Raw genomic sequence first — 21,279 nt, forward strand, 5'->3', positions numbered from 1 at the left:
AGGATCTATTTATTTATGTAATAAAGTTAGTCTGTACCAGTACTCCTGAGAGAGTATTCCATAGCTATTCAGTTGTTTCAAAAATTTACTAATGACAAGATTTTACTTTGTCCCTGCTCCAAAATCATTGGTGTTGATTGAAATAATCTCATTGTCTTCAGTGGATGCCTGGAGCAGGCCTTACATGCAGATAAAATGTGAACAATGGTAAGATTATATGACGTGTATTCTTTTGTTTGTTTTGAGAACAGATCGTCCTGGTCTTGTAAATGTAGAATACATTGAAAAGATGCAGGAGGGCATTGTGCATGTACTAAAACTTCACTTGCAAAACAACCATCCCGATGACATCTTCCTCTTCCCAAAACTCCTCCAGAAAATGGCTGACCTCCGACAGCTTGTCACAGAGCATGCTCAACTTGTTCAGATAATCAAAAAGACTGAATCTGATGCACTCTTGCATCCTTTATTACAAGAAATCTACAGCGATATGTATTAAGAGTTTTTTGTAATTTTTTCCACAGTATTTAAAGCCAAGAGCAATATTAATAATAGATGGGAGAAAAATTACTTTGTACAGTTATCTGCTGTGCTGAATTCCAGAACATGAAAAATCTAAATTGTAGATAACTGGAATGTCACACTTCTTTTGTCGTGGGTTCTTTAAGTACTTTAGAGAAATTACGTAGTGCTCATTAATTTGCTCATAAGAAGCTTTGGTTAATTTGAAATTTGAGGGTTAGCGAGAATGTAAATGTACTGAACAAGTAGATGTTTAACAAATCTGAATCTGTTGACTAACAAATAGACCTTGATTGATCAAAATTATATTCTGTATTGGGCTAGTCATTGAGTATTAATTTACCAAATAGGGCAAAATTTGTTCAAGATACATGCACTATCTTCTATAGATTATGTACTCTTGGTTTAAATACTCTCATGTTCATTATTGAGAACCAACTAGCACTTTCAATTTTTTTTCTCAAACAAGAGTCAGGCTAGATGTATCAAGTGGCTGGGTATAACTATACGTGCACAGGTATATTTATTTGAAAGATATTTACTTTGTTGCTGTCTGAATTATGAGAGGAATAGTACTACTTAAGTAACTTTAGGATTAACCTTTTAAAAAGAGTCTTTAAAAAAAATTAATTAAAGGATTACCATGGTGTAACTCACATAATCACTTCCCTGCCACTGTGGGAGCCTTGGGCACTGGTGCCCCTTGGTCCCGTCTATTCTCTGCCTATGGCACATAATAGTGTAGTCTCCTGGGATATCATACCCAATGACCAAAATTAGACCAACCAAAGTATCAGTGTGTGGGTCCTGGGTGGTGCTGGTGTTCTGATATACAGGAGGTCAGACTAGTTGATCTAGTGGTCCTTTCTGGCCATAAAGTGTAAGACTCTATAAAATATGTCAAAGATATTTTAGCAAGATGCTTGTTAGTGAATTGTACTTTATAACTGGGGAATGCTTTTTCAAAAGTGTTCTAATGAAACTAGGCAAAAGTCCCTTTTGGGTGGAGATGTAGTATATTGTGTGCATCTTGGAGAAGTCTTAATTGCTGAAGATGAAATTTTTATTTTAATATGCCATTTTGAATTAGCAGGACTTGGGGAGTCACCCAGAAGTCTGATTCTTGCCCCAAGGAAGCTGAATTCCAGATTGTCAGAATACAATAGCTTCAGGTGGTGGTCTACTCTGAAAAGTGATTGTATAAACATGACACCTTTATTCTTAACAGGTCTGCACCCAATATGTATTCAAAGTCATACATACTGTACTGTCCTGATAAAAAATATTATTTTACATTCTCTGCTTATATTACCCCCTCGGAGCCGATCCAGCTGGGTGAACTGCCTTCTGTTCCTCTTCATACATTGTCAACAGAACTATTAACTAAATTCCAAATGCACTATATTGTGCCCTCCTTTTACTCTACTACACTGGAGGCAACAGGTACAGAAAGCAGAATTTGTAGACACTGATTGCACAGTTGTAAAGAAAGAGGGCACAGCTTGGAGAAAATCGTTTCATGTAATTGAGGGCAGAATCTGAGCCACAGTGTACTTCTTACTGGTGAAATAAAGCCAAACTAACACAGCTTGACTGGCAGTTAGAACAATCATGTTACAGTAAACTGAGCCCATCTAATCTGAAAATCATTGAAACATAATAGACATGGAACTCCATCATGCCACTTTTCAGAGACTACTGTATAAAGAGTGAAAACAACTGCTAGCCATGAGTTTCTTTTGGGAGTAACGTTTAATATATTAAAGACAGTCTCCTGCTCTCTTATCTATCTTTTCCTTTTTACCCTGAGAGTTTATTGATCTTTTTTTATGCGGTGTTAAAACAACGATCTTGACAGCCAATTTTGACAATACTTTCATAGTAATACTTTCTGTGGCTGAAAAAGGGTCAGTTTTCATGCCTGCTTTATTGCAGCATGGTTTCAAGGCTTCAGAATCATAAACCTTCACTAACAGAATCAACTTGGGAGTAAGGCTTGATAAATCCCAGAACACAGAACAGTGATCTCTGTTTTCATCATAGAACTTGTTTCTGCTAGAGCCTTGTTGGTACAGTTAGGCTTTTGGTCATTTGAGCCTTACATATTGTAAGATGATTAGTGATTTTTTTCAACTTAGACATTGCAAGTGTTAAAAACAAAGTATCTATACTTCCATCAGTGTGTTTAGAATCTATTCCAGTTTCTGTGCTTATGTAACTTCTCAGGCACACACAGCTCAAAGTGGTGTATGTGTTTGGGGGAGGGAAAAAGTAAAGAATGCATATATGCAAAATGATGACATACATGCTACCTTTCCCATCCGCCATTTTTTCTTTTTTCACAACCAGCAGCAGTGAAAAGTATGGATATAAGACACCTACCTTATCTATTGAATTAGAGAATAGATTTTCAAGTTTTATCAGAAAACAGTGGATTGAGAAATGATCTGCTTTTTGTATTATTGCAGTACACTGTGACTTCAGAAAAATGAGAGGATTTCAGCAATGGTACTTTCTGCTACTAAAAATGTTTCCTATTGCCAACTGCAAATGTTTAAAAATCATGAATCAGATGCCAAAAAATGATGAGGTTGGCTTAAAAACTATAAGATATATCACTAATATCTTGGATTTGGGGGGGGTCTTTTAGGGGCTTTTAGGTCACATTTTCAAACTTTACTCCCAAGATTGAGGGCTAGAAACTTAAATGAAGGCAGAGATTCTCACATAATCACTTCTTTCCAGAAGATGGGGCTTTAAATAAAATATCAAATATTGCAAGACTCGTAATGAAATCATAAGAGTTGCCAACATTTGACTTCTCAAGTTAAATATGGACCTAAATGCTCTGGATCTTTTAAAATCCTTCAACTTCCTATTGTTATCTGCCCTTCTGGAAATTTATTTCAGACTTGTTTGGGGTTCATTGCATTTCCAGTACACTGTCTCTGTTTGTTTCCAACTTTCATATAGGTCCAAATTCTGGACCTTCGCACAGGCCTAAAATAAACAAACCTTGCTCAGGTAAATGTCCATGGGAGTCAGGAAAGGCAGCATTCTTACTCTATTGAGCAGCACCCATTACACCCACTTTTCTCCATGCAGGTGATTAGACTGGTGGAGCAACATAACCATTGTCACACTGGCTATACCCTTGCCCATCCCCCACCATTCCTACCACCAGCCACTATTCTGCACTGCTTTGGAGGAAGCCAGTGTGGAGTAAAGTTCAGTGCTGTCCAGAATGCGTGCACTGCAGAAGGATCACAGTGATTCCACTGACCTTAAGTTGCTGTGCTTCCATTGAAAGGGAGGTAGGGTTTGGCCCAGAATGAATAACTATTACAGTGAATGATGAATTTTTGGTTTTTCCATTTGGGATAAAATGTGATGTTTTGTTGCCTGGATGGTTGAGCAAGGACAGCACTTTCTAGAGAGAGAGAGAGACTTCAATGCAATGCTAGAATTGCCTCAGCAGGTAGATGATATGCATATGGAGTTACTACTGTTTATAAAGCTTAGATGAAAGTATTTGTTCCTCAGAATGCTTATCCTGTAAGGGGGTGTGATGCAGCTGACTCAGTTTTAGGTATATGCCTTGTGTTTGATTAATAGTAGTCCCCATAATTAAGTCTTTGACCATCAGCCAATTCCTGCTCTGTTGGGAGCCCTAACAGTTAATTCCTTGCTGCCTGATAGTTGAGACTTTTTTTTGTTTTGTCCACTCTCACCTCATCTGCTGAGTGAAACCATCTCATTTTCCTTCCTTCCTTTCATAAACCCTGGTCTTCCTGGTGCCTCTCTGTCTGATACTAAATACAAAGGTGGAGCAAAACCTATTAACCTCCCTAATGCTCTTGTTTAGTTAAATAGCAGCTGTACACACCCCACATCTCCCCAGGTGAGGCAGTACTCTGTCCCACCTCCACTTGTATATGCTATGACTACGAGCATCTGAGTACGTCAGCACCCATGCCTATGAACTTTCACACTTAACACCAATAGTGCTACCCCTATAGGTGGTCTCTACAGCTGTGGTCGGCATCTCTTTTGGTATTCTTGATGTATGCAGCACCCACATGTGTGTAACAGTGAACAGCACACTTGGTGTGAACCTGATGACAACAGTAGCAATGGCACATATCCAGAGCCTCTTTGCATTTCAGCTAGGATCTTTGTTTGTCAGCAAAGTTCCTGATCTAGAAATTCATTCATCAAACATCTAAAAGTTTTTAAGTAGGAAAAGACAGCAGTTGCATTTCAAGACCGGCTAATGTTTTGGATAGTTCCCATAACTATTTGAATTTTGATGAGTGTTTTAAAGAGCTACAATTAAAATTAACATTTAAAATATATGTACAAAAAGTATTTGTCGAGGGTTACAGAAACTTGAACAAGATGTTAACAGATCCTAAAATTCTGGGAGATTCCACTAAGTGCACTACAGAGATACCTATACTGCCTTCAAAGAATATAAGGCACAGAACAATAATCTCAACTGTAAATTTAGTATTGATATACAGAACTTTATTTTAGCATTACATTTTTCACAGATTTAGCTCAGCTACCTCAACTAGGGTGACCAGACAGCAAGTATGAAAAATCGGGACAGGGGGTGGGGGGTAATAGGAGGCTATATAAGAAAAAGACCCAAAAATCAGGACTGTCCCTATAAAATCGGGACATCTGGTCACCCTAACCTCAACAGATTATCACAGTAGACACTAACAAATTAGATTTTCAAGATGGCTTTTGTGAAAGTTTACAGTTTGGACTAAGTGCTAACAGATTCCTGAGCAACTTTCATCATGCACAAAGGAGTCAAAACATCCAAGTGTTAGGGTTTTTTTAAAAAAATCAATTCTATACAAGAGAGTGGTCTTATTTAAAAGAGAACACTATTACAGTCTTGCTGGCCTGTTTGATACATCATTACTCTGACTAGCAGCAGGTTCTAGGGGAAATTGTATAACCTTAATTTTAATTCATTTGGTTATTCTGTTTAAAGCTTTATTCTAATTTCAAAGTGAGTGCATGCAACCCTCATTAATACAAATGAAGTTACTTGTGGATATCCACATATCCCTTAATTTCAGGAGCCCATCTCTATTTTAAATGCACTAAAATTAAAATGACGACCAATCAGAATGTTTTCCATTTACTCAAACTGAACTTTTTTGGCATTTAAAAGTGCCTTAATTTTCATTTTCCTGTGCCTTTGGGTTTCTGGTGCCAACCAGCTGCTAAAATGTTGAAATCCTGCCAAAGAGCTTGTTTGCACTATTTCTGGCCCAAACAGATTTAGGAAATACCAGCAATTGTACCAGAGTCCATTCTCATGAGATTTCTAACACAAGTTTGTAAACTCAAGGGGTTAAGATAAGTATCTAAATGTGTGTTTATCTTAAATACTAAATCTGTGAAGGTTTACTCATTGCTAGAATTAGGTCGCACACTGAACTAGCATTTCTGTGTTGTCTTTCATTTCTAGTGGTCAGCTTTACGGTAAGAAGTCTTAGACAAAGCAGTTGGAGAAGATTGCATTGCAGCTACCTACATTATTCTGGTCCTCTTCCGTTTCAGCTCAGTTTGTCCCTTAATTTTCAGTCACAAAGCTTCTATCTCAAAGTTTTTAAAAAAGAAAAAAATCAGTTATTTAAATGCATTTATAGCCATTGTACTATTTTTATAATAAAATAATGAATTGTTGAATGTCATAAAATTGGTACTTCATTCAAAGCCATAATCCTTTATTAAGGCTTGTTGAATTGAAAGGCACAGTCTGAGGCTTGCCTGTAACTTACCTCAGTGCTATTTTAATAACCACATTCAAATTTGAATATCTGTGCTTAATCAGGTTTGTTAACCATCAGGTACTGAATGGTTAAAATTACAATATGAAGTTTGAACTAAGATTACTGGTATTGTTCAGTTTTGTCTTTTGTTTTTAAACTGAATGTGATAGTGTTTCTTTAAACTTCCATATGTAAAATATACAAATATAATTGCAAGACAAACTTTTAGTAAATTATACCACAAAAGCTTTAAAGAAAATGTCAATTATTTAAGTGAACCACTATGGACCTGATTTGCAAACCCTTAGTCACAAAGTGAAAACTTTTATGAGTAAAGGCCGCAAGGTCTCAAGTTAAAGATGCTATTAATTTGTTTGTGGACTTAATTGCCACAAACTATATAAAGGACTGTCATGCTCCCTTGCCCTGGACTCTGCCTCAGTTTCCACTCCATCTGTATAAATCAGTCCTGAGCCAGACTTTTACCATTTTAGAGCCCTCATCCAGAGGGTTCCAATAATTAAACAGAAACTAACACAGTCTCAGCCAATAGTTTGTCTCTCTGGACTCTTGTTCTTCTCTCACCGAGAAACAGTCATGAGCCACCCTGCCACCTCAGCATTGCCTGCTGTTCCCCATCCACACTGGGGTTATCGGTTTCTTGTTCCAAATTGCCTGCGTCAGCTATTTCCCTCCCCACAAACTTACTCCTTTTCAAAGGACTTTCTGCCTTCCTACTCCCTCCCCAGAAGCTGCAGGCCTTTTCTGTCCAGAGGCACCCACCAGCTCTTTTTGCAGAGCTAATAGGATTTCTCCTATGGTCCCTCTTCCCTGATAGTTTCCCTCAGGCTTCTCCCTACTACTTCCAAGCCCCAGCTGAGTGTTCCCCCCTGCTCTTCCTCGTGTAGGATCTTTTCTAATCTGTGGAGATCTCAAGCCTTCCCCAAAGAGAGAACACTCGTGGGTAGCTTCCTTCTTATACTACTCAGACAGTCTCCTTATAGAGTTCAGCTGCTCCGTTACTAATTTGGCTGATGAGGCATCACTTGGAGCACCTCATTGCTCCAAAGTGTAGTTCACAGGGTGGTGGAGGGCAAGTGTTGTGCAAAACTTTGGGATACATCAGTGCATGAGCATTTGCAGTTGTAAACAAGGTTTGAAAATATTTGTATGTAGAATGTAGACTTCCTTTTATTTCTCTTTTGATACAAGTAAGTCTGGCACAGGATAAACTGTAGCTGTAAAATATTTTGTTAACATAATTAAGGTTTGGGGCTCAAACTCGCCAAGGTGTAGGGTGGACTTCAGAACCACTTTCATCTTTCCATTGCCTGCAGTACTTTGTTTAATTACAAGCCTAGTAGGAAAACTAAAGAGAGGTCGTTTCTATACAATTCCTGTAGACCTAAGTTTCTCTCATAATTTATACTTAAATTTTGTGAGAAGTTGATTTTTGGCTTTACAGGAATAAAGCTCTCCTATTGTTTGTTTATATAAAAAATAATTTTGGTGCCACCCACACTGAGGTTGAACTATGATTTCTTAGACACTTCAAAATATGTAACTGTTTGACTATACAATGAAAACTAAGTAATTAAAATATGCAATAACTTGGAAGTTGTTTGTTAATTTTTCTGTAGGAACATTCCTTTTTTCCAATACTTTAGATCAGTGGTTTTCAACCTTTTTTTAATTTGCAGACCCCTAAAAAATTTCAAATGGAGGTATGGACCTCTTTGGAAATCTTAGCCATAGTCTGCGGACCCCCAGTGGTCCATTGACCACAAGTTGAAAACCATGTTCTATGGTAAAGACAACCTTTCACAGACCCCTTAGACATAGTCTGCAGACCCCAGGGAGGCTGAAAACCACTGCTTTTGATATAGACTAAGACAATCTATATATAGGCCCTGATTCTGCATCCTGTGACTAAGGTACAATTCCATGTTTGCATGGATCTCTTCTAGCAAATCCTGATGCAGGATCAGGCCATAGACACGAAGTTAATTATTTGTAATGGTTAAATTTTATTCTGAAGAATTCAAAAATGACACCCAGGACAAGCACAGTATGTTCTAATTGTTCTAGCCATGATTTATATTTGTTGCTGTTTTGTTTGCAGTACATAATATCACATCTTATAATGTTGATGCAACTTTAAAATTGTAGATGATATATTATCATCCAAGTTCTCTGTGTTCATCGATGTGTCAAATTTCTATTAAGAACTTATTTGTAAAAGATATACTAAGTTTTCTTTTGGTAATCTATTTTTTCTGCACTGGATTAACAGTCTGTGGCAGCAGTAAAGTAAAACCTACATTAGCTATGTCATGTTATACTGCAACTGTATAATAGATGTGTTTTCCTGTTAACTAAAACCATCCCAGGGGCAAGGTGCTTTTCTAAGCAATATCAATGTGTTTAATAGTTTTATTAAGGCTTCTTTCAGTTTCTTAATCTATTTCAATCCTGGCCTCTTTTACCTTTCTTAAATTTGTCTCCCTGTGAGATCACAATTGCAGGGAAAGATGTAATGGAGCAACAGAATAGCTAATGCTGAAGACACAGGGCCAGATCCTTCAGTCTTGCTGATTTGCCAAGGTAAACACCAAGGTCCCAATCCTCAACAATGTGAGAAGCTTGTACCCATTAGGACTACTTGCCTAAGTAATGACTACTCACAGGAATATTAGTTGCAGGACTTGCCCTAAGTAAGGATTGCAAGATTTGGCCCAATTTATTTAATGTCATTTAAGCATTTTGGAGTATATGCTGCTCTTGATATGCATGTTGGCTCAAATTGTTACACACATTTGACAAATCCTGATTTATGATTACTGTAAAAGATTATGTGGTGACTCGGAATGTTATCGTTTACCTCCCGGAGGCTACAGTACTTGGGTTTGGAACAATGTTAACCAGCTGAAACACTGACAGTAAGCAAATGGGGCATCCTAATTGACTGCATATGAGTTCAGTAAAAGTATCCACTCTCTGTTGTTTATTCTTTTCCCCCTAACTTGACTTTGTAAGATTTCTGAAACAAAATTGCTGGATTTGTATACAAGTCAACTTCAAATACATCATAGCTGTACTTTTACTGCTGATATATTTACCTAGTATAGGTATATTTTGCCACATGGAAGCCTTTATGGAGGCCCCACCTCTTTGTATTGCCTCCTGATTTCCACAGTAAAGCAGAATGGTGTCACACACACACACACACACACACACACACACACACACACACACACACACACACACACACACACACACACACACACACACACACACACACACACACACACACACACACACCCCCCCCCCCCCCCAAATTCCCCAGCATTTCGACTCGGGAAGCTTTTACTAATCAGGGTGGCTAATGCTCAACCAGCCACCATTAATGGGTTAAGGGGGGAATGATGCCATGGAAAGAGGCTTTCATGCATTCCCACTCCTGGAGTTGATTCCCACAGGGTGAGTGTGTGAGGGAAGCATTGCTGATGAGCCAGGATTCCATCTCTATGTCCTTGATCCACAGACAGCTACTAAGTATTCCCCTTAGCTTGCAGAAGTGAAAGAGAACATTTAAGCCTTGATTTATTTCCTTGGTAATTACCAGGGCCACCCAGAGGATTCAGGGGGCCTTGGGCAAAGCGGGGGAGCTGCGGCGCTTGTACTCACCCGGTGGTGGTCCGGGTCTTTGGCGGCGGGGGGCCCTTCAGTCGCTCCGCGTCTTCGGCAGCACTGAAGGGCCCCCTGCTGCTGAAATGCCGCCGAAGACCCGGACCACTGCAGGGCCAGGGCTTGCGGAGCCCCTGCAGGGCCCAGGGCAAATTGCCCCACTTGCCCCCGCCCCCCCGGGCAGCCCTGGTAATTACAGAGAAATAGTCAAAGTTGTAATATTACTGATTTCACAAAAGAAATGTTGTCAAACACTAAAGATCAGTTTTATTGACTTCTCAAAGGATCTAAATTGCAGATTAAAAGTAGTGAAACTGGAGTAGAAACAGCTGCTGAATTATTTTTTTATTAATGTAACACACCAATGTACTTGCATAGTGGTGGTCATTTTAATTTTTTTAGAATGACCTTATAGTATCCAACGCGGCACAAAAAAAAATATCATTTTTTTGTCAATGCTGCCGTTAATTAAAATCCTAACCTGTGGGGGGTCATAAGTGGTTAACTCAGCACAAATATAGATGTAAAAAAACATTTTATGTCAGGGTTTCCAGTTGTCTGGAACTTTTCTTGGGTGCCTTTTACTTGTATTTAATATACAAAAGTGTAGTGAAAAATGTATCAAACTCATCAGTAGCAGATATTGCTTAGTGGTGAGGAGTCAAAAATAATTATCATGGAGTGATTGTCTTCCTGTAAAGTACCAGTAACTCAGGTTAAATCCCCTAGTACTTTTTAGTCACAACGGTGCAGGTGCTGTTTTAAGAGGGAATGGAAAGCCCTGGTAGCATAGGGACTTGTAGGAAAGACAAAGTTAAGAGGTCTTTTGCACTTCTACAAGCAACAAAAACAAGTTTTTTAATTACTAAATATAATGGATCCTGAATGTTTGTTCTAGAATCAACAGACTGGAAACAGGCCTGTAAATTGAGTTATTTTTTTCTAATTTTTATTTTACATTCTGATTTTTCTCTCCTTAAGAATAAGGGATTGAGCTGATTAGTGATTGTGTCATGACTTGTAAGAACCATATGCGCTTAAAAAGTCATACTGTAAGACTGATGAATGTAAAGATGGTTAATTTAAAGCTATGGTTTTGCCTTAATGGTTTAAAAATAAAATATTTTTTAAAATTGGATCACAAGTTTTAATGAGTGGTGCATCACGAATGGTGTTTGATTTTCTTGGTGATAAGACACATCCACAGTGATCACAAAGTGTCCTGTATTTTTATAGCAAATAGCTTTGCCACCCTCTGCTGACTGCATCCAGCACTTAATCAGAAAGAGCTGAAAGTCCAAATTGGAAATACATGTTTATATACACATGAATAACTTTTACACATGTGACTAGCTCTGTTCTAAACTCAGTGGAACTACTCACTTAGCTGTTCACGTGAATCAGTGTTTGCAGGAGTCAGGGCTTGCTTAGGTTAGTATCTCATGAAGCTTTGTCAGATAAAGATTGATAGGTATCACTGGAAAAAACGTGTTCCTTTGCAACATCCCGTACCACTACAATAGAACTGGTTTAATTTGTAATAGAGCTTTATCTTAGTGGTTTTTCCTTCAAGCTTTTGATATGCAAGCCCCAGTGCAGAAATCACTTAAATGCTTAGTGAGTAATCCCACTGATTTCAGTGATGCCACTCATGTGTGGAGCTGAGCATATAAACAAGTGTTTTCAGGATTGGAGCCCAAATCTTTCATGGTAACATGATGTACTAATAAAGAAACGTGCTGAGTATGCTTATTACATAATACGACTTATGCACTGTGAGAGCAGCTTTTAAAAGAACAATATCAAGAGTGTATTTAGAAAAATGCATCCTATCTAAAACCTTGGCGCTTGTGTGATAGGCTGCTTCTGCAATGAATGAGACTACTTATGTTTAGTAAGCAGCATGGTCCCAATTCAGCAAAGCATTTAATGACATACTAGTCATCCCTGTTCAGCTAACCCCTTAAGCACATCCTTAAAATGAAGTATGTTCTTAAGTCCTTTGTTGAATAGGGATGACTGTTTGAATCAGGCCTTATGCTGGGTAGTGTTCGCAAGGTCAGGCCCCTATTTTGGATAACAGTGAAGAGAGCCCCTGAAATATCCCAGAGGGTAATTACCAATAGCCAGAACAGTTGCTTGAATTCATTTGCATTTTGTAACTAGAAAAAACTTTAATCAAGTCATTATTCTCCCAGATCTAGTTTATATCATCACATCTGCCTGGACCTTTGCTCTAGCTCACTTGTTCAGTGCTAAATATCCTGTTACATCATCAGCACAGATCCTAGAAATTAGTTTGCCCTGGAAAAATGTGGCATTTAACATTTTGTGAAAAAAACTAACTATTATCTAAGTTTTACTGAAAGTACCAGTGTCACGTCTTGTTCAATGTGTGCAACTTCCCCCTCTTGTGGTAGATTGTTGAATGTGCTTTAAATTTACATAGCTAAACATACTCCAATTAACTGCTTCCAGCATGCAAAGCTTACTCAATGGTGTATAGGAGTTCATGTTTTAATGCATCTCAAATTTCACTGCAGCCTCCAGATATGACTAATTAAAGTTATGAAAAGATGCCAAAAACTTTAAAAATCACCCCTAAAGACTGTCACTGAGCTTGCAAAGGACAAATTTCACATTGCTGGTAATGTGCTGTTCTGTACGGTAGGCTGTAGATTACGTTCGAAGGCAGACAATTGTTGAACACATGGAAAGCACTAAACATAAAAAGAAACAAAAACAAGAGGCTGAAACAGTAGGACCATTGACAACAGTAAAGAAACAATGTGATGGGCTCATTCCAGTGTTTTACAACAGTAAATATATCAATAAAACATTGTGTTCAACTGATATCTCTATATATAGTGACTAGGGAAACTAAAGTTCAGTGTTTCATTTTAATTGTGGAAAACATGGATTTTTATGGGGGGGGGGGGGGGATTATTGAAGAATTTTTGTTTTTTATCACTGAAAACTAGGATCCCTGATCATCAGGTCACTCCTGGCAAAGTTGGAGCATTTATTAGCTAGGCAAGAAGAATGTTGAAGAGAAATCGTCGCAGAGGCTGGAGAAGCATGCTGCTTCTCCAACCACATAGTGATGAGTGGTGGTTGGTGGCCTGACTTTCAGCAATGCTGAACATCCAGTGACCTCACTGAAACCAATGAGAGCTGTAGTTGCGCAGCAGCTTCTGAAAATCTGGTCATGTGGCTGAGAAATCACAGACGTGGGGTCGGCGGTTTTATGAAACCATATGCAAAATGACACAGGGGCTTTAAAACTCATTCAGTAGGGAGAACAAGACTGCCACTATTAGAGCTTGTATATGGCAGTAAGACAATTACACCTGGAGAGTACCTGTCCTATGATTTTGGCTTGGACATTTTTAGTAAATTTCACAGCAAAGATGTGGGGGGAAAGCAAGTCCCAAAAAGTGCAGGGTGGGGGAGAGTTTGGAGAGCGAGTCCACTTCACACTCACCCTGCAGTGGTGGCCTCTGTCCTGCGGGACTGGGCCCAGTGCCAACCATTGCAACCTGGAGCACAGGATCACAGATCACTTAAGGTTGTTCTAGCCATGCCTCCATTTGAGGCGGGGCAGATGGGTCAAACCTGAATGACTACAATCCTATGCTCTATGTGCAAAACACTGCAGCTGTGTGTGCAGGGCCAATGATGAAATGTTGTTGTTGATGTGCTGTACCAGAAGATGAACTAGTTTGTTTAAAAACGTTAGGATTTTCACATTACTCTCTTTTATCCCAGATACTATTGACAATTGCTTAAAAAAAGGTTGGGTTGACTGTAAGCATGATGGTTTAAAACTGTTCTTTCAACATGTCTAAGATGATGTGTCCTTTTGAAACCTACATTCAAGACAGCAGCCTTTCTTTTCCCCCATTCACCCCTTCTGTTTTAAATGCTGTCTAATTTGTGTTAAAATCCCTTTGTTTCAGGGTCTTTTAGAAGGACCCCTCCTGGTAGAAAATTACCATCCACTTTCACATAAGCTGACAGACACCAATACATAATTACTATATTTTTTTTAAACACGAAAAGTACATTATTACCTTCCCATCCTGTATCTCTCTCTGCTTTTTGCAACCTTAGTTTTAGTGTTAGGTGAGCCTTAGTTACCCGCCCAAGATTAGCTACAATTTTCAAAGCTTTTTTTCTGGCTGTAGACATTTAACATAAATTTGAAATGTAAAATGGTCTGTTTTACACTCTGGTAAGTTTAACATTCCAGATCTATTTTTTCTGGATAGGAAAACCTTCTGTTAATGCAATTTTTCCCATGAAAATTTGACTAAGAAGGAAATCCAAAAGGTTAAGTTCTGGCTTACACCCAAGTGTAGATAATGCAAAAGCATGTACATTCTTTGATCTTGTTTGGGTGATGCTGTAGAAATGTGGGATGCTATGCAAAAGCAATTTTTTCCCATAAAAAGCTGATCACTCAGAAGTTTGCAAGCTAAACCTGCTCCTGCAATTGGTCAGCAAACATCTTTGTCTAACTGGAGCCCTGCTGCATTCCATGGAACTCCATGTAGCTCCAAAGGTGTCCACACAGAACCAGTTCCAGGACTGTGGGAGGCCTAAGAGTCCAATCCTACAAGCCTTATTCTTGTGAGTATTTGCACTGAGTAGCCCTTGGACTCTGTGTGTGTTTGTTGTAACCACCTGACTTCAAACTTGCAATTTATTCACCAGTGATGATATCACAGCAGAAGCCACCTTCATATCGTTATAATAAACAGGTACTGTACTGATCAAAGAGGCCCTGCTGTTTAAATTGCATTTCTTTAGAATGACTGGACACTACTGTTCCCACAAGCAATGTGGAATTGACTAGTACACTTTTTAGTTAAGATAGCAAAGCTCTGGTTTCTGTGGGACTAGATGACTCAGAGGAATAGTAATAAGCTCTGGAGTTTGACCTCTAGGCCAGTGGTTCTCAACCAGGAGTTTGGGGCCCTCTGGGGGACTGCCAAAATAAACCCGAGAGCAGGGCCGGCGTTAGACTCACTAGGGCCCAGGGCAGAAAGCCGAAGTCTGAGGCCCGCCACCCAGGGCTGAAGACTAAGCCTGAGCAACTTAGCTTTGCGGGGTCCCCTGTGGCATGCAATTGCCCTGCTTGCTACCCTGAATGCCGGCCCTGGCTTTTAATTTACTGGATATGCAGTAAAACAGTTGTTGTGGCACAGGTGGTCCGTGGAATTTTTATAGCATTTTGTGGAGGGGGTCTCTGCAAGAAAAAGATTGAGAACCCCTGATCGAGGCCACTAGCTCAAATCTGGCCTGGGTCAGCCCTGAGTGAAAGTTATCATCTGATTGTTTAATTTACACTGTGTGAATCAGTGGGTACTTCAGCACTCAGACTGCTGTCAACATACTAGTATCTGACCACGTTAGTCAATGTAGTATTAATCTGCAGCCCTTAGTAGACTAAAATATTGCAGTCAGTGTTCATCTCTCTAACTCTTCATTCAACACTGATCTCAAACAAATCACTTGGTACAGCTAACTCCAGTTAGTAATGGATTATTTTGGCAAATTAACCATTTACTTGTTATAAAAAAAAAATCAGGTTAAAATTCACATTGACTTTAATTTTTCTATAAAATATCCCATGCAAGTAAAGCAAAATCAATAAAGGCCATCATTTCAATAATAATTGTTTAAACCCGCACAGCCTAATTTAAATCTCTCTTGAATGTCTCTCTAATTGCCCAAGACAGACAAGGGTTAATCTGACAGAGTATACTGGATGAACTTTATTATTTCCAAAAACAACAAGGAGTCTGGTGGCACCTTAAAGACTAACAGATTTATTTGGGCATGAGCTTTCGTGAGTAAAAACCTCACTTCTTCGGATGCATAGAAGTGCATCCGAAGAAGTGAGGTTTTTACTCACGAAAGCTCATGCCCAAATAAATCTGTTAGTCTTTAAGGTGCCACCAGACTCCTTGTTGTTTTTGTAGATACAGACTAACACGGCTACCCCCTGATACTGGACACCATGCAAGTTATTATTTCCAAATAAATCATGTTGTCCAGTCAAGAACAAAAAATGATCTGGAAAGCATTCTCTTTTTCTAATTTGTAAAGGAAACGCTGTACCTAGGAAGGAATCCTTTCCCACTCCCCTCCCCTTCCCTCCCCAAGGCTGTTTCCACTTTATTGGAAGTTGGAGTGAAAAGTGGCTGCAGTCTTGTAAGTATCAGCTGATATGTTCCATTGTAAGTTTATCTGCTTGCAAAAGTCATCATGTGGCATTAGTCTTGACGCAATGGCCTCCAGACCACATACTTTTCTATGAATATCCATTCTGATATGCTCTGTGATCGTGTGCTGTAGAACAGAAACTTGGGGGGGGGAGGGAGGAGGAAGAGTCAGAAGGCATCAGGTTCTTTGTCTATCATAACCTTAGTAAAGTGATATTGTCAAGTTAACTATTATGGGCCAGATTCTCAGCTGGTGTAAATCGTCTTCAGTCACACTATCCTGACAAACTACTGAGACTGTTGCCTGTATTTTTAATAACACTTGCACGTAAATGTCTAACGCTAGCTCATGAAAACTTAAACTGTAAAATTCTGACTTATTTTCCAACCTTTATGCTGTTTAATATTTGCACTACATGTAACCTGGTCAGTGACCACAGGCTTCCCTTTCTGGTTCTCCTGCAGTAGCCCAGTGCTGCAGTGCCTGCATTGCAAACACTCAGTGGGAATACCTAAATCCAAATTAACTTAAAGAACTGTCATGAAAATACTTGTTTAGGCAATTTACTACCAATACATCATCTTTGCAAAAATCTACATTTTAGGTCAGACAAAAAAAAACCTCTGAGCAGTGTCTCTTCCAGTTGTTCTTAATTTAAGTTCTTGCATCTGTTTTTTTGGAGGGGTGGGATTTTGAATGAGACTTCCTTTTATCCAAGTCTTGTCGTATTTCCAAAGGAAACTCCTGTAGGTTTTCATTAACGCAGGGGAGGCAGAACCTTTTTGAGTAGAATAGACTACATTCCTGTAAAAATATACGTATAATTAGCAGTATAGAAAAATGGAATTGGTTACATTACAGCTTTGCTAAACGGTGTTTTTCAACCTTTTTGATCCCAGGGAGCGGCTTGCTGCCTTCCTAAGCTGTGTCAGGGAGATCTCAGGGACTGGCACCAGTCCATGATCCAGTCATTGAGAAACACTGCTATAAACCATACTTTGTATTCAGTGTTCTCCCTCCTCCATTCAGCTCACGTAGCTTCCCCACTAATGGAGAGATCATTCCTGGTTCATTCAGTGGGGTAGGAAGCTTTCTCCCTCCAACCCCAATTAAGGGTTAAAGGCAATTGTGGTCTTTAACCATTGCCACAAAGGAGGTTATGAGAGACACCATTTCTTATGGCAGTGCCCAGCTTTACTGTAACTTCAACTACACTGTGGTCCACAGCCCACTACAAAATGTATTATTCTTTGTACTGATCTATATGCGTAGTGTTGCCATGGACACAGAACCAGATACACAGACATTGTGGTGGTGAACTCCACAGAAATGCTTTATTGATGAACAATGGAATCTAAAACAGTTTAATTCAACTGTAAAATTATCCATTTACCACTGCCTTCTTAAATTAGTTCTTTGGGGGGAGAAAAAGGTGGTATTGAGGGGAGAAAACTCTTGTAGCTAAATTGGAGTTGGCCATGTAGATTGCTCCTGCTTGAGTTTTTGCTGGGGTACTGCCACATCTGTGGTGAATAAGGCCAATGTTTTCCCTGATTCTATTGTGCGGTGACTCTTGGATCTGGCATATTTCACAGATGATTAGCCAATGCTGTAGGCCCAAAAATGTTGACCTAGTTGGCTCTAGACAGATACTTGTTATAAAGGAAGAGGTGAAAGCATAGGTAGGATATTTTAATCCAATTTGCAATGCACAAGTTGGCCAACCTTGAAGACAAGGTTATTAATGCATCTGTTTCTTTGCCCTGTAGTGGGACCAAAGTTTATGGTTCTGCTGGTGTAGACCACTAGGTTCCTCCTGGGATTTCATGCATGGAGCTAGCATTGGTATTGCTGGTGGATTATTCTTGGGGCTAATGATTATTCTTCAAGGTTAATAAATAATATGCCTTTTTATATGGTTTTCTTACAGGTACTAAGTAAATTGGTCCTTTCATGCATTCAATGGGTATCACTTTAGGACATACCCATACATTTTCAGACCAAGTCTCAGAGATGGGGCTTTCCAGTGTATTTGTTATACCATCTAGACAGCCTACTGTCCCTGGCTGCCCTTCATTCTTTATAATGCCACTGACAGAGTGGTGATTTTCAGTTTTTAAACTGGCCCTGCTGCTATTATTTCTATTCTAGTAGCACTGACAGGTCACACCTGGGATCAGGGCCTCACTATGCTAGGCATTGTCCCTACATACAGCAAGAGACAATTCCTGATCTGAAGAGCCTACAAGGTAAGAAGACACGAAGGAAGCATTGTATCCCTTTTTGGAGATGATGAACTAAAGCCCACAGAGATTGAGACTTGCCTAAGATAACACCCGCAGTCTGGGGCAGAGCTGGGAATTGAACCCAGGCTTCCCAAGTCCATTGCTTTAATCACAAGACTCTGCATCATACTGGTTCTTAAGTCCTCTAAGACGCAGACCCTGGGTGTATTCAAGATCTCCTTCTTTGATGTTTGTCCTGCTGGGAGTCAGCAGTCCATTACCATCTACCGTTTAAGAATCCCACCATCATGCCCCCACTCAAGTCTTTGCTGTGGTGAGCATTAAGGAGCAAAATTCACTTCCGAGTCTTTCCAAATATGTATCTGTTCAGCTTTCCTTCTTTTGCAAAATACCCTCAAAATAACATCTGCCCACTTAGGGTATGTCTTCACTACCGGCCGGATCAGCAAGCAGCGATAGATCCAGCGGGGATCGATTTATTGCATCTAGTCTAGACACGATAAATCGATCCCCGAGCGCTCTCATCGACTCCTGTACTCCAGCTCGGTGAGAGGCGCAGGCAGAGTCAACAGGGGAGCGGCAGCAATCGACTCACCATAGTGAAGACACCATGGTAAGTCGATTTAAGTACGTTGACTTCAGCTACGTTATTCACTGAAGCTGCATAATTTAGATCGATTCCCCTCCGCCCCCCCAGTGTAGACCAGGGCTTAGAATCATAGAATATCAGGTTTGGAAGGTACCTCAGAGGGTCATCTAGTCCAACCCCCTGCTCAAAGCAGGATCAATCCCCAACTAAATCATCCTAGCCAGGGCTTTGTCAAGCCTGACCTTAAAAACCTCTAAGGAAGGAGATTCCACCACCTCCCTAGGTAACCCATTCCAGTACTTCACCACCCTCCTAGTAAAAAAAGTTTTTCCTAATATCCAACCTAAACCTCCCCCACTGCAACTTGAGACCATTACTACTCCTTCTGTCATCTGGTACCACTGAGAACAGTCTAGATCCATCTTCTTTGGAACCCCTTCAGGTAGTTGAAAGCAGCTATAAAATCCCCCCTCATTCTTCTCTTCTGCAGACTAAATAATCCCAGTTCCCTCAGCCTCTCCTCATAAATCACGTGCTCCAGCCCCCTAATAATTTTTGTTGCCCTCTGCTGGACTCTTTCCAATTTTTCCATATCCTTCTTGTAGTGTGGGGCCCAAAACTGGACATAGTACTCCAGATGAGGCCAATGTCGAATTGAGGGGAATGATCACGTCCCTCGATCTCCTGGCAATGCTCCTACTTATACAGCCCAAAATGCTGTTAACCTTCTTGGCAACAGGGGCACACTGTTGACTCATATCCAGCTTCTCATCCACTGTAACCCCTAGGTCCTTTTCTGCAGAACTGCTGCCTAGCCGCTCGGTCCCTAGTCTGCAGCAGTGTATGGGATTCTTCCGTCCTAGGTGCAGGACTCTGCACTTGTCCTTGTTGAACCTCATCAGATTTCTTTTGTCCCAATCCTCTAATTTGTCTAAGTACCTCTGTATCCTCTCCCTACCCTCTAGCGTATCTACCACTCCTCCCAGTTTAGTGTCATCTGCAAACCTGCTGAGGGTGCAATCTACGCCATCCTCCAGATCACTGACGATATGAAACAAAACCGGCCCCAGGACCGAACCTTGGGGCACTCCACTTGATACCGACTGCCAACTAGACATGGAGCCATTGATCACTACCTGTTGAGCCCGATGATCTAGCCAGCTTTCTATCCACCTTATAGTCCATTCATCCAACCCATACTTCTTTAACTTGCTGGCAAGAATACTGTGGGAGATCGTATCAAAAGCTTTGCTAAAGTCAAGGAATAACACATCCACTGCTTTCCCATCATCCACAGAGCCAGTTATCTTGTCATAAGAGGCAATTAGGTTAGTCAGGCATGACTTTCCCTTGGTGAATCGATGCTGACTGTTTCTGATCACTTTCCTCTCCTCTAAGTGCTTCAAAATTGATTCCTTGAGGACTTGCTCCATGATTTTTCCAGGGACTGAGGTGAGGCTGACTGGTCTGTAGTTCCCCGGATCCTCCTCCTTCCCTTTTTTAAAGATGGGCACTACATTAGCCTTTTTCCAGGACCTCCCCAATCACCATGAGTTTTCAAAGATAACAGCCAATGGCTCTGCAATCACATCCACCAACTCCTTTAGTACCGTCGGATGCAGCGCATCCGGCCCCATGAACTTGTGCTCGTCCCGCTTTTCTAAATACACCTCTACCTCAATATAACACTGTCCTCGGGAGCCAAAAAATCTTACCGTGTTATAGGTGAAACCGCGTTATATCAAACTTGCTTTGATCCACCAGAGTGCTGCTTTAGCGTGTTATATCCGAATTCATGTTATATCGGGTCATGTTTTATCAGAGTAGAGATGTAGTCCTGAACCACTTCTTTCTCCACAGAGGGCTGGTCACCTCCTCCCCATACTGTGCTGCCTAGTGCAGTAGTCTGGGAGCTAACCTTGTTTGTAAAGAGAGAGGCAAAAAAAGCAGTTGGCCATCTATCTATCTATCACTTCTCCTTTTGGACCCCAGGGGTTTTAAAACTGCTTTCTTTGCATGGCATTGTACACCGTACTGAGGTACATTGGCCAGGGATGTTTAAAGATATTACTGTTAAGTTTCATAACCCACAACAGAGTACAAATAGCTCCTCTGCTGGTTTATTTTTGATTGAAATAGTCCGGGAATCATCCAGGCTCAAGCAAATGCTTGACTCAAACAAAGTATCTCACACGGTGCTCTCAATATT

General features: G+C 40.2%; 2 protein-coding genes across 5 annotated transcripts in view; one reads left to right on the plus strand and one right to left on the minus strand.

Moving 5' to 3' along the window:
- The window catches only part of PPARA (peroxisome proliferator activated receptor alpha), a 41,426-nt gene extending 30,284 nt beyond the window's left edge, over positions 1-11,142 (plus strand). The window contains 1 exon segment of the mRNA XM_054038458.1: positions 252-11,142. Within this exon segment, the coding sequence (XP_053894433.1) occupies positions 252-499 (248 nt within the window). The 3' untranslated portion in view covers positions 500-11,142.
- The window catches only part of CDPF1 (cysteine rich DPF motif domain containing 1), an 81,863-nt gene that overhangs the window by 45,718 nt on the left and 14,866 nt on the right, over positions 1-21,279 (minus strand). Inside the window, exons 4-5 of one of the 4 annotated variants that reach the window (XM_054038483.1) lie at positions 16,857-17,039; positions 5,017-12,724 (exon numbers count right to left, since the gene is read on the minus strand). The exons of 2 other annotated variants lie outside the window; for them this stretch is intronic. In XM_054038483.1, coding sequence (XP_053894458.1) covers positions 16,890-17,039 — 150 coding nt within the window. In that variant the 3' untranslated portion in view covers positions 5,017-12,724; positions 16,857-16,889. Of the gene's footprint in view, positions 1-5,016; positions 12,725-16,856; positions 17,040-20,542; positions 20,989-21,279 lie in introns of those variants that run through there. One more of the 4 variants, XM_054038489.1, reaches the window with a different exon arrangement.

This window comes from Malaclemys terrapin, chromosome 1, assembly GCF_027887155.1.
Source record: "Malaclemys terrapin pileata isolate rMalTer1 chromosome 1, rMalTer1.hap1, whole genome shotgun sequence".
NCBI lineage: Eukaryota > Metazoa > Chordata > Testudines > Emydidae > Malaclemys > Malaclemys terrapin.